Source organism: Barbus barbus (genome assembly GCF_936440315.1).
Source record: "Barbus barbus genome assembly, chromosome: 5".
Taxonomy (NCBI): Eukaryota; Metazoa; Chordata; class Actinopteri; order Cypriniformes; family Cyprinidae; genus Barbus; species Barbus barbus.
Window position 1 is genome coordinate 1,560,001 of NC_136733.1, and position 12,658 is coordinate 1,572,658.

Genomic DNA, 12,658 nt, shown 5'->3' on the forward strand with positions numbered 1-12,658 from the left:
ACAACAGGATGTCAGCATTTAATCTGTCCTCTTTGATTTTAGGTGTGAACATGCTGTGATCTGGACCACTGAAGCCATTAAAGTCCTTCATATTCAGTTTGACTCACTTGAAGTAGAATCCGGCGGGCTGCATTTCGGACGCCGGCTCATTGGCCACAGACCACATGACCACAGACGGGTGGTTTTTATCACGCCGGACCAGCTCCTCCATGACCGTCAGGTGATGAGCCAGAGAAACATTCCCAAAACTGCGTCTGAGGACGACACACACACACTCTTATTGATTATCTGGATCTAGATATGATGATAAAACCGCCTCAGACCAAAACACTTTCAATAGATTGAGATTAAAAATGAATCAGTGCCAATTCAATATACTGAGATAGTAAATACTGATAATTCATTCGTAACTGAAGTTAAATGCTAGATTTACCAATATTTGTATTAAATATTTGGAGGTTAAATAAATAAGCAGGAGGTTGCAACAAAATTTAGGCGAATATCTCTGAACACGCCTCTATAAATAAACTTGTCCTGTAGCATATTTTGTCCCATATTCAAATAATAAAATTATTAAAATTAAAATGTAAACAAAAAAAATTAAAGCTATATATATATATATATATATATATATATATATATATATATATATATATATATATATATATATATATTACAAACTAAAATTAAAACAATTAAAAATCTAACTAGCAAATATTGCAAATGAACAGAAATACATTTAAATAATAAAATTACCAAAACTAAAATAAATAAAAAATATAAATAAAGATAAAATCTTAAACTAACAAATCAATGAACAAAAATAGAAATGAACAGAAATACATTTAAATAATAACATTTCTAAAACTAAAATGGAAATAAAAATACATTAGAATATATATATATATATATATATATAATATAAATATTAAGAAAAACAAACTATTACAAATATTTAAACAAAAATAAATAAATTAAAGAAATTGACTGAAATACATTAAAATAATAAATTACAAAAAATATGACTTACAAATTAATCTACCACATTATTTTTACTGAAATATGTAAAAATTACTAAAACAAAAAAACAGTAAAGGTATATATAAATATTAAGAAAAAATTTAAAGAAAAAAAAACACTTAAAAACTAACAAAGTTACTCAAATTAAAACTGAAAATACAAAAATATAAGCAACTTCTAAATATTAATACATACTATAATAGCATATAAATAATACTAAAACACTGGTCTGAAGAAACAGTGACCTGTCAAACGAATCTGGTCAGATATGGATTCATTTCCTACAGGTTTGTAACCTTGAAATCGTTTCAGACAGACAAAATATACAAAAAGGGATGAAACGGGACACTAGACAGGGTTTCTGTGCCACACTTGTGTAAAACCCCTCAGTAAAGGCTGCGGTGTTAGGATCTGTTGGGACGGCGTCTCACATGTCTTTGATTCCCACTCCAGGACACTCGTCTATGATGACGATGCCGTGGCGGTCGGCCATCTGCAGGATCTCCTCGGCGTAGGGATAGTGACTGGTGCGGAACGAGTTCACCCCCATCCACTTCATCAGGTTAAAGTCCTTCACCACCAGAGGCCAGTCGAAGCCTTTCCCTCGGATCTGCCACACAAACCCTGTCTTTCAGTGAGGTGACAAGCACTGAGATCTGATACAGTGTATTACTCTAACAGCAGCTGTGTGTCTGTGAACTCTGACTCTGAGCAAACATCAGCTATAATAACAGAAGTAGTTGTGTGGTGGAGCGGTCGAGTTAATAGCTGATATCAGCTGCTTTTACCACGACCGCGCTCTTAAAGCCACATTCTGTCAGCATTTACTCTGCAATCTTGTCGTTTCAAACCCATATGACTTTCTTTCTTCCACAGCAGAATGTTAACACTGAGCTTAATGATAAAATAAAAGAAGATGATCCAAGTTTAAGTGCTAAAATGACTAAAGCTGAAATTGAAATAAAAATCAGTTAAAGATAGATGTATTATTCCCCCTCAAGAAAAGGAAAAAAAAAAAATGACCAAATCACATAACAAATATACATAAAACTGAAATACTCAAAATATTAATAAATATAAAAGAGGGGCATGTGCATATTTATTCAGTCGTATTCAGATTAGAATTAGAAATGTACTCAAATTACAAAAACTAAATCTGATATAAAAATAAATTAAAGCTAAAATGAAACACACACACACACACACACACACACACAAATAAAAACGACAAAAGCATATAACAACATTACCAAAACTTAAAGTAAAATAAATAGAAACAAATGCATAAAATAAGCTCAAAATATTAATAAATATGAAAGAAATGACAGAATTCCAAAAAAATGGAAGTTCAAAAATAACTAAAACTAAATAAAAAAATAAAATAAATTCAAATAAAAAAAAGAATAAAAATTACCAAAACAAACTCAAATTAAAAGGAAAACTGATAATACATAATAAAAAGCTCAAAATATTATTATTATTAATAATAATAAAAGGAAATCCTTTGCATGTTCATTCTTTTATTTTTGCATTATAATCGGGATTAGAATAAATTGGAATGAATAATTTTTCCTAGGCAACTAATTGAAATAAAATAAGTTAATGTACTAAAATTACTGAAATAAAAACAAAATAAAGATGAATTAAAATGCAAAAAAAGAGAAAAAGAATAAGCAACAGTTACAAAAACAGAAACTAAAATTTAAAAGGAAAACTGATAATAAATAAAATAACTATTAATAATATAATCAAATATAATAAAAGATAACCGTGTCTATGTGCATGCATTTTTTGCATTGTAATTATAATTAGAATAAATTAGAATTGTTGCCTTGGCAACCAACAGAAATAAGTTTAAATACTAAAACTACTAAAATTGAAAATAAATAAAACTAAACATATAAAAGAAAAGATCATGTATTCATTCAGTTGCATTGTAACCGGCACACAAGAGCCAGTGCATTTCCTGATGCAGTGAAAATGTGAGATTTCAGAGCTCTGATTATCGATTTTCAATGCATACCGTTTCAGTCTGCTCTGCACGCAAAGCTATCATATGATTTCATACGACTCTCATATTTCAGTCTTATGAGCTACTTTATGGTGTCTTTTTTGGAGCCTGTCAGCATCCAAACCTCAACTTTTGCATTTCACAGAAGAAAGAAAGAAAGTCATAGAGGTTTGAGTATATGATATTCTCTAGGTATCAGTCAGTCAGAGCTCAGTGTTGTGTCTGGCTTTGCTGCCCTCTGGTGTCACTCACATCTGCGTCCTCGTGTTTGTTGACCCCGTGGAAGTAAAACGGCTTGTTGTTGATGAGAAACTGTGTGCTGGTGACTTTAACGGTCCGAATTCCCACAGGAAGAGTGTAAACGTCCGTCTGTCCGTCCTCTGCTGTCACCTGAACCTACAAAACCAGATCAGACAGGATTTCATGGGTCCATCGCATTTTAAGAGCAATATTCATCTACATATACAGTATTTTAAACTGGATAATTTTAATGCATGAAAAATGCCATGCAGAAACATCTGTTAATATTTTCATGCAGAAACATCTGTTAATATTAATGCTGCAAACAATCAATATATTGAATTTATAATGATTAAAAAAAATAAAATAAAAATATTGTTATTTTAAATAAAATAACTGAAATAAAATATGAACTTTGTATCTAGTTTCATTTTCATTAAGTTCACCTTATTAACATAACTAAAACTAAACATATATATATATATATATATATATATATGTAGACATATTATTTATATAGACATATTAAGAAAATCTAAACTTGATAAAATTACTAAACCTATAACAAACTTATTAAAAATATAAAAATAAAACTAATTCAGTTTATTAATAAAACCTACTAAAATAATACTGATTTCATGGAAATTAATCAAATTTTCATTTAGTTTACAAATGATTTATGTAATAGTACATTACAAGTTATTTGTACACGTGATTTATTTAATAGAATTTTAAATCAATTCACACAGTTTGAACCAGGAGTAATATATAGTTTTTGTTATTTGAAATAAAATAAACATTAACTGAAATAAAATAAAATATGAACTTATTTTTTTCCTCTAGTTTCCAATGCAACATTTCTCCTTTTCATTTAGGTTACCTTTATGTACTAAAATAACTGAAACTCAAACGAATAATAAAAATAAGAATAAATAAAAACTATAAATAAAAAACAAAATTACTACAACTTTAAGAAAAAAAAAAAAAAACTATTAATAAAAACTATAATAGTATCTTAATGATACTAAAATAGCACTGGTTTGAACTGACAGAAATTAATCTCTTTACAATAAGGTTTGATTTGTTGACATTAAATAAGTACATTAGTTCAGATGAATACTTCTAAAGCATTTGCACGCCCAGAGGAAACTGCTCTCGGCACTGACCTCCATGGAGTAAAGGTAAGCTGGGTTTTCATGCATCAGGTACGGCCACCACAGGCTGACGTCTGTGACTTTGAGGACTCCTCTCGAGCCGTCGGCCGAAGCCACGCATCTGCCGTCCTGAGCCGAGAGCGTGACTTTCACAGCGGGTTTAGAGCTGCCCAACACAGACACGTTATAACTGACCAGCCCTAAAACACAGGACACACACATATGATCCGATGAGTCGGACGAAATCAATGGACATTTATAAAGTTCAGCTCTACAGGCAGCGTCTGTAGGCCTAAAGTAATCATAGAGCATAATGTCACTCAGACAAAGTATAATAACTAAAACAATGCAAAATATGAATGATTTATAGGCAATATTATGCTAAACAGGCATTTCATAATGGAGCAAGAAGTCGGTGGACTGCTTTGACAACAGCTTTTCAATACAATAAACACAATACAATACAACTTTAGTGTTTGTTAACCAAGAACTTTGAGAAGCCAGCAATATAAAAGATGCTAAAAACAACATAGCACATACAAACAATACATGCATATTTCTGATCTGAACATGTAGTACCTTTCTAAATAAACACAATATAGGATTTTATTTCCCATAAAAAATAAAAAAACTGTGTAAAAAATTTTTTTTTGAGTATTAAGACTATTTCAGTCTATTTCACAATTTCACTTTGATTTAATGTGTTACTTATTTTCCTTTATAATTATTTGTTAATTTTACCAGCATTTTCTGAGTTAAAAGTATTAATTTTGTGCATGAAGCAACACAATAAATGTATATTAAAGAAAAAAAGACTTTGAAGGAAGGTCAGTTCACTCAAATGTTATTTCTTGCACTCAAATATTATTTAAAGTGTATATTTCTGTTTCTATGGAAACTTACAATCAAGTTACAACTGTCCTGCTGTTCTGTTAAAAAATAAGGTGTATAATGACCAGGGTGCTTACCGATGTTATCAGAGAAGGTCGTCTCCACTGTGATGTCATCAATGTGTGCCTTGGGTGTGGTGTACAGCAGGACAGATCGATGAATTCCAGCGTAGTTGAAGAAATCAAAGTTAGTGTTCTGAATGAAGTAGCCAGCCGGGTATCTGAGAGGAAAAGAAGATGGCAAAGGCATAAAATATCTAGGACGAGAGATCATGTGGCTTTTAATAATCTACTGGTTATAGCCTTCAGTATGATTATCCACTGACTTAAACGATCTGAACGGGATATGGGGCCGCAGGGGAGAGCTAGGGGAATCTGAATTAGGGAATCTAATTATAATAATAATAAAATATACAGAAATCAGGTTTACATAAGTACACAAACAAAAATTAGATTAAGATAGAAAATATGTAAGTAAATACAGAATACATCTAACAGACAGTGCTATAATGAGAAGCCAAAAGTGTATTAATTAACATAAATATTTTCCAAATAATATTTAGGCATTTATAATAAGGGGTTGGGTAACGCTTATCACTATTGTCGCCAGCTTGGAGCCAAGTATCAATATTTTATTGTATAAATTGCAAATACGAAAATATTGAATAATAAAATAATTTGCATACAACATTTTTTGACTGTTTGTAATTCTATGGATTGATGTCTGCAAAAATGTAATAAATCACAATATGTCATACTCATGTTTAAAATTGCAATAATATCTAATTGTGTTCATATTTAATCATTCGGCCTCCCAAACCTATTTTATAAATGTTTAGAGTAAAATGTACATTTAAAAAAAATAATAAAAAATGTTAAGGTGTCCCTGTTACAGTATAATTATACATTCAAGTACTGAGTAATAACTACATGTACTTACTATAGGGTTACTTGCATGTAATTATGCATAATTTATTGTTATTATAATAGTAAGTACATGTAACAAGGACACCTAAAATAAAGTGATACCAAAATCTGAATTAAATAATAAACAATAATTTAAATAAAAAATTAGTTTAAAATAAGTAAATAAATAATACACAGTGCAATGAGTAGAAAATTAACTATTTTTTGACTAATATTTAAACATTTATATTATATCTTACTATACAGTATAAATCAAATTTTAGGATGGGTTTCCTCGCAGGAGAATGACGATATTTTGGGGCTCTGTAGCATCTATTGGAAACTCCTTTGTTAACCCGACCCGTTTTCAGTGATTTTAGGGCACTATATGGACACATCGATGAGGTCTGACCTGGTGTGATCGTTCATGTACTGGATGGTTCCCGGTGGAAGCGTCTCAAGAGTTAAAGTGTTGTTCACAGCGATTGTGATTCGACACGCACTCCCACTCGACTGCCGCAGCACGCCGCTGATGTCCGCCTCAAACGGGAGATGGCCGCCCACGTGCTCGGTCACCTTGACCCCGTTCACCCACTGTGAGATGGACACACCACAGATCATGAGACTGTGACTAATCATGAGTCAAAGACAACCATCTGCATCCCACAGACTTACAAGCACTGAGTAATAGTGAGCGCTTCCCACTCGGAGCACGATCCGCGTTCCTTGGTCCTGGATCCAGCGCGCCGGCACCCATACGTCCTTCTCATACCACACCCAGCCAATGAAATCACGGATTTTGGAGTCTTGTGTGATGTCATTGTAGCTGGACGGCACCGGCATGTCAATAACAGGCCCCGTCTGGAATAAAAATCACAAAAATAAACACCTAAAAACACTTAAATGTGTTTATATGCAATATCATGCAGTTATATAAATTGGCTGACTTTGACAATAGTCTCTAATTAAGATGGCAGCGTTTCTGGGAATATACAACATTTTATTCTGATTACAGCATTTGGTACTCTTCTTAATAAAGAGGATGTTACTTCTCAAGAAACCTTACACAACACACATATTGCACATCAGTTTATTGTGCAACAACTGATCAGGGAATGAATGCAAAGGATTATGCTGAAATAAATAATAAGACCCCAGATTAAAATAACTAGGTAAATGTAATTCAAATAAATTAGAAAAGTTATTTACATAATAATAATACATTTTCTTAATTAATAATATGGTACGTAATTGTAACAGTATATTATAGAAAGCAGAAAACAAGTGTAATGTAGTATTATAGAGTGCTGGGAGTCCATGGGAATTATTATAGAAAACCAGTGTAAAAAATATAAAAATAAATAAGACACTAGATTATATTAAATGGATTTAATTAACATAAAATGTAAAAATAAAATAATAATATGATACATAACTATAACAGCACACGATATATGTAAATCAAATAGGTAGGGAGCACCTGGGGTTCATGGAAAATATTAGAGAAAAACTGTAAGAAATATTAAATAATTAAATAAATAAGGTACAAGAATAACTAAATTTAACTCAAATCATTTTTTTTTTATATTTAAATGATGATATATTTCAATAAGTGAATAAATAATATGGCACAAGACCCTAAAAGTGCTATATATTAAATAGAAATAAAAAAAAACTATATTGTGTGGTTCACAGAAAATATTAGAGAAAAATTATGGGAAAAAACTAAAACAATTATACATCAATAATCTTAGATTTAACTAACTACATGCATGCATGTGTTATTATTTTTTAATGAATAAAATTAATAATAATTTTTACATTTATTTTAAATTGAGGATGGGGGTCCGTGGCATTTATAAAATTTAAAAATATATATATATATTTTTTTTCCATAAGGTTTATTCAAAACTGAAAGTAGACAGAACAACATTAGGATTTAAAACAATTAGAAGTTACTAAACAAAGTGAATAATAAACAAATTCGCCTTTTATCTCAGATAATTGTGCTGATGTGTATGAATGTAAGCAGTCGGATCTCACGTGACCTGCTCCAGCGGACTCTTGTACCAGTGCTGCTCGAAGCCGCGGTCCCGCTCCGGAGACAGATCCGCTCTGAAGCTCCACAGGCCGCTCACGTCTTTCACTTCTCTGGAGGGCGACTCTGTGGGAAACAGCGCCTGACACACGCTGCACAGAGCGGCCAGAAACACGCGTCTCGCCGCTCGCTCCGCTCCGCTTGAGCCCATCGCGCGCTGCTCGACGCTCTGTTTACACCGAAGCACTTCCGCTGCGCGTCACGACGCTTCCTGCGCAAACACGTCAACAATAATAATAATCATCTGAAAACTACCTCAAACTAAATGTTAATCATGAATTAAAAAAAAGAGACTTATTTATAAGTATTATGCTTGCAATTACCGTTCTATCGTGTAAATATATTTAATTGTTCTATTTTGTGGTTTACGTGCAGAAACATGCTTTAATTGAATTATTTTAGTTTTTGTTTTTCAGCTGCCAACTGTTTTAATTCGTTTTTTCCCATGTTTTATAATAAGGAATATTTTTTAATTAATCTGCTACTTCCATTAGCTAACTGTATTTAGATCATTGTAAATTAAAAAGTTTTTGTTTGCATAATATGTGTGTTCTGTGTATATTTATTATGTATATATAAACACACACACATAAAATATATATTTTGAAAATATATTCATAAATTATAATTTTTTGTGTGTTATATTAGCATCATTATTATACTCATACCTTTTGTTCTTTAATATTTTGAATAGTTTTTAGCTTTATTTTTTAAATGTTAAGTTTTGAAATTTAGTTGTGTTCATTTGTAAGTCGCTTCGGATAAAACATCTGCTAAATGTCTAAATAATAATAATAATAATTTATATAATATTTAATATATACACATAACATAATTTTCTGAAAGATATACTGTATGTGTGTGTATTTATATATACATAATAAATAATACACAGTAAATATACATACATTATGTAAACAAAAACTTTTATTTTGGATGCGATTATCGTGATTAATCGTTTGACAACACTATTAATTATATATGTTTTTATTTATTTTATTTACACTAGGTCTATCGTGGGCTATTCTATCTTATATGTTTATGAAAACAGAAGGACAAAAATAATGTAAGATAAATAATACTTCACAGATTCAAAAATGTAAATAACCTAAAAAGTCAAACTGAGCTGAATGTAATATAAAAGACGAAAGTGCAGGTGTCGTTTCAACCACGAGGGGGCGACAACATATCACTCAAGATTCACTTTACTCTCAAACAGTTCACACTATCTGATATATGTGTGCACAGAATAATGATTCTTTGGCTGCAGAAACTCTTATGCACCTACAGATGAAGGCTCCAGACAGTGCCAGATTTGGATGATAAAATACTTGATAATGCAAACAAATATTGCGAAATATCAGATCAAATAAAGTGCAAAGCACTCATTTTTCTCTTTTAAGCTCTTTGTGTTCTCTTTGAGGTACTCAGGTGTGTTCTAAATGTGGATGCATTTGTGTTTTTGGCCATTCAAATGCATGTTAGATTAAACATGCAGAAGTATTATATTATTGGTTTCTTGTTAACAGTTTGTAGTAAATCCTTTAACCTGAAAACTAAGCAATAACTGCATTTACATTGGACCAAGACCACCCAATGCAGAGAGCTCCAGAGGTCCAACATATTCACTGATACAGAATAAAAAGTGTGGCACAGTACAGACAGATTCAGATCATGTCGTGAGAACGTTTCTAATACACTGGCTACAGAGATGCAATGTAAACAGCACCATGAAGTGCACTTGAGGATGTTTTTAAGCAACTTGACAAGCTATTCTTCAATCAGGATCAGTCTGAGGAGTCTTTTTCTCCTGTAAGTGGACAATATTTTCAATATATTTGTCAATTTCTTTCTTTCTTTGCTTTCGGTCACATTCTGTTAAATTCTCATTAAGTTGCTCGTTCAGTTATCAGATAGTAGAGCGTCCTCTATAGTCATATCAGAGGAACGGCTCGTGATCATTTTCGTTTTTAGTAAGGTCACAACTTATGAAATACTGAGTAATTAATTAAAATGAGCCATCATGTCATGGACAAATCCAGCATTAATTTCCTGTCTTGTTTTCCCAGCAGCACTCTGTAAAGAAAGTCTGTGGTCCCCTGGAGTCCCTCTCATTGTGATTGATTGACTCGAGGGGTCAATTTCCAACATTTTTACCCATTGATGTTATATATGTCATAACACAATATATGATACTAATCCATATTGTTCTGTTGCTTCTTAAAAACACACATTTCCTGCTTTTTGTTTTGGTTATTTATGGTATTAGAGTGCCTTGGAGTTATACGTTTGTTTTGATGAATTAAGCAATCCTGCATCCAAAGAGCAAAGATTTATAGACTACATACCCCAGTAGCATTTTTGCATATTTTTCATTTAGGTAACTGCACGTTTTTATCGCGTAATTCTGACTTTTTTTTGCAATTGCAAGTTTGTATCTCACAATTCAGATTTTCGTCTTTTCACAATTCAGACTTGTCAAGTTTATATCTCTTAAAAAGAGATAAAATGTTGTATTTACATTTTGAATGCTTTTAATTTCATGTCAGAAACTATTTTAATTTGTCATGTAATACAGAATATACATTTATTTGTCATGTGCAAAGGACAGAAAATATCATTCAGAGGTTCTCTAATTAAAATGGCATTAGAGCACATTTACTTGATGGCCATAGGGTTAGGGAGTACAATCAGGATTTAGGAGAATTCCCAGATCTTCACCCCCACTGCCTTTTGCTGTTATTAGAACTACGTAACCATCTAAGTGCTTGAAACGCTCATTTTTGCCTTTCAGGCTGGCCTTACTTTGTGACCCAGTTTCTGTTTGGAAAGCCTACTTGGGCTTAAGTTGTTTGTGAAGTTTGAAAGTTCTGAACATCATGCTTTAGCCTAAAAATGTTCGGTCAAAAACATGAGACAGAGCAGTTTCACTCATTCTTCTTATCATATGAAATTATACAGTTTATTATTGACTTGCATTTTCACAGTCAAAAGAATTTGATTCCTTTATTTACATGCAAACATTTAAGTGTATTAATTTAGCAGATTGTTTTATCCACAAAGCAATTCCTCCTGATCAGACAGAAATTGCCGTATATCACCTTCCACACTTGAAGTTAATTGGCATGACATTGATTTATTTTCTTAGTTCATGTTAGTGTTTGAAACAGCTATTGCCTTTCTCCAGCAGGCAGATATCAGTATTGTTTTCCAAGGTTTCATTTGCCCAGAAAAACCCAGAGGTGACGAGGGTGGAAATTTACAGCAGGTCTTAAACAATCATTGATTTTTTTTGAGTGACTTTTGAACTTCCTGTCAGAGATTTTATCATCTGTTATAAAACAGGAAAACATTTGAATTGGCCTTCAATGCTTTGGGTATATTTTATAACCCATTCAGTTTTTTATTTACTTCGCCAGACCTTGTTTTGACTGGTCAGATGACAGATCTGTTTAACCTTCTTATAACCTTAGTTTCCTGTTCACACTCACTGCATTTGGGGTATATATGACCCCAAAATTTAAAGAATGATTGTGAAAAAAATGTACATTTTTAATAGTACATATAATATATTATTTTTTTTGTTTACTTCTCATCTGTACAGTAATGCTGTGTTTTTGGATATACAAAGTACTTTTGTACCTATTTACCACACAATTCCTCAACTATACCATTAGCTTGCATGTAAAATATTATTTTTTTATGAAAAAAATACTTAAACAATGATCTAAATTAAATATAAGTTGTTTCTGGATATTGATCTAGGTGTTAGCTGTACAATTCTGCCATCTGTTGGTCAAAGACAAACCTTTAGGAATTAAAATTTAAGAAAGAAATTGTATTGTCCATAGATACCCAGAAGAGGGCAATAGAGATCCATTCATTTTACTGGATGTAGCCAACTGCTCATATTATAACTTTTGTGATAGATTTTGTGAATTTATACATGTATAAACATTATTAAAGACATTAAAAATAAATATTCTTTCAAATAGTAGAATTTTGGTCGTTTTTGAAGCGATTTGAAATGTCTGTTTTTACAAAATACCACAGAAATTGCCACATAAGAAACACCTAAAGGACAAGACTTAGAATCAGATTGTAGTTGAATATTATTTATTTTAATGAACCAAATGTCTCAAATGGCTCAGAGTCATCGCCCTCAGTGTCTTCCAGGCATGATTCAGTTTCACTTGAATCAAGCAGGCAATCTAAAGTCTCCAGGAGAGTGTAACGCTTTGCCATACTGACACAGAATGAACTGTGTGACACCAAAGACCCTCTTTTATACCTTTGGTGTGGGAACTATTTCTTTGTTTTCAAAATAAAGTTGCAGCTC

At 31.8% G+C, this 12,658-nt stretch overlaps 1 protein-coding gene across 1 annotated transcript in view; it reads right to left on the minus strand.

Moving 5' to 3' along the window:
- Positions 1-8,516, minus strand: part of LOC306870381 (beta-glucuronidase-like) — a 22,385-nt gene extending 13,869 nt beyond the window's left edge. Inside the window, exons 1-8 of the mRNA XM_079417618.1 lie at positions 8,270-8,516; positions 6,897-7,082; positions 6,634-6,815; positions 5,394-5,536; positions 4,438-4,625; positions 3,284-3,427; positions 1,452-1,630; positions 108-254 (exon numbers count right to left, since the gene is read on the minus strand). Of these exons, the coding sequence (XP_079273744.1) occupies positions 108-254; positions 1,452-1,630; positions 3,284-3,427; positions 4,438-4,625; positions 5,394-5,536; positions 6,634-6,815; positions 6,897-7,082; positions 8,270-8,470 (1,370 nt within the window). The 5' untranslated portion in view covers positions 8,471-8,516. The remainder of the gene's footprint in view (positions 1-107; positions 255-1,451; positions 1,631-3,283; positions 3,428-4,437; positions 4,626-5,393; positions 5,537-6,633; positions 6,816-6,896; positions 7,083-8,269) is intronic.
- Between the last annotated feature and the right edge of the window lie 4,142 nt (positions 8,517-12,658).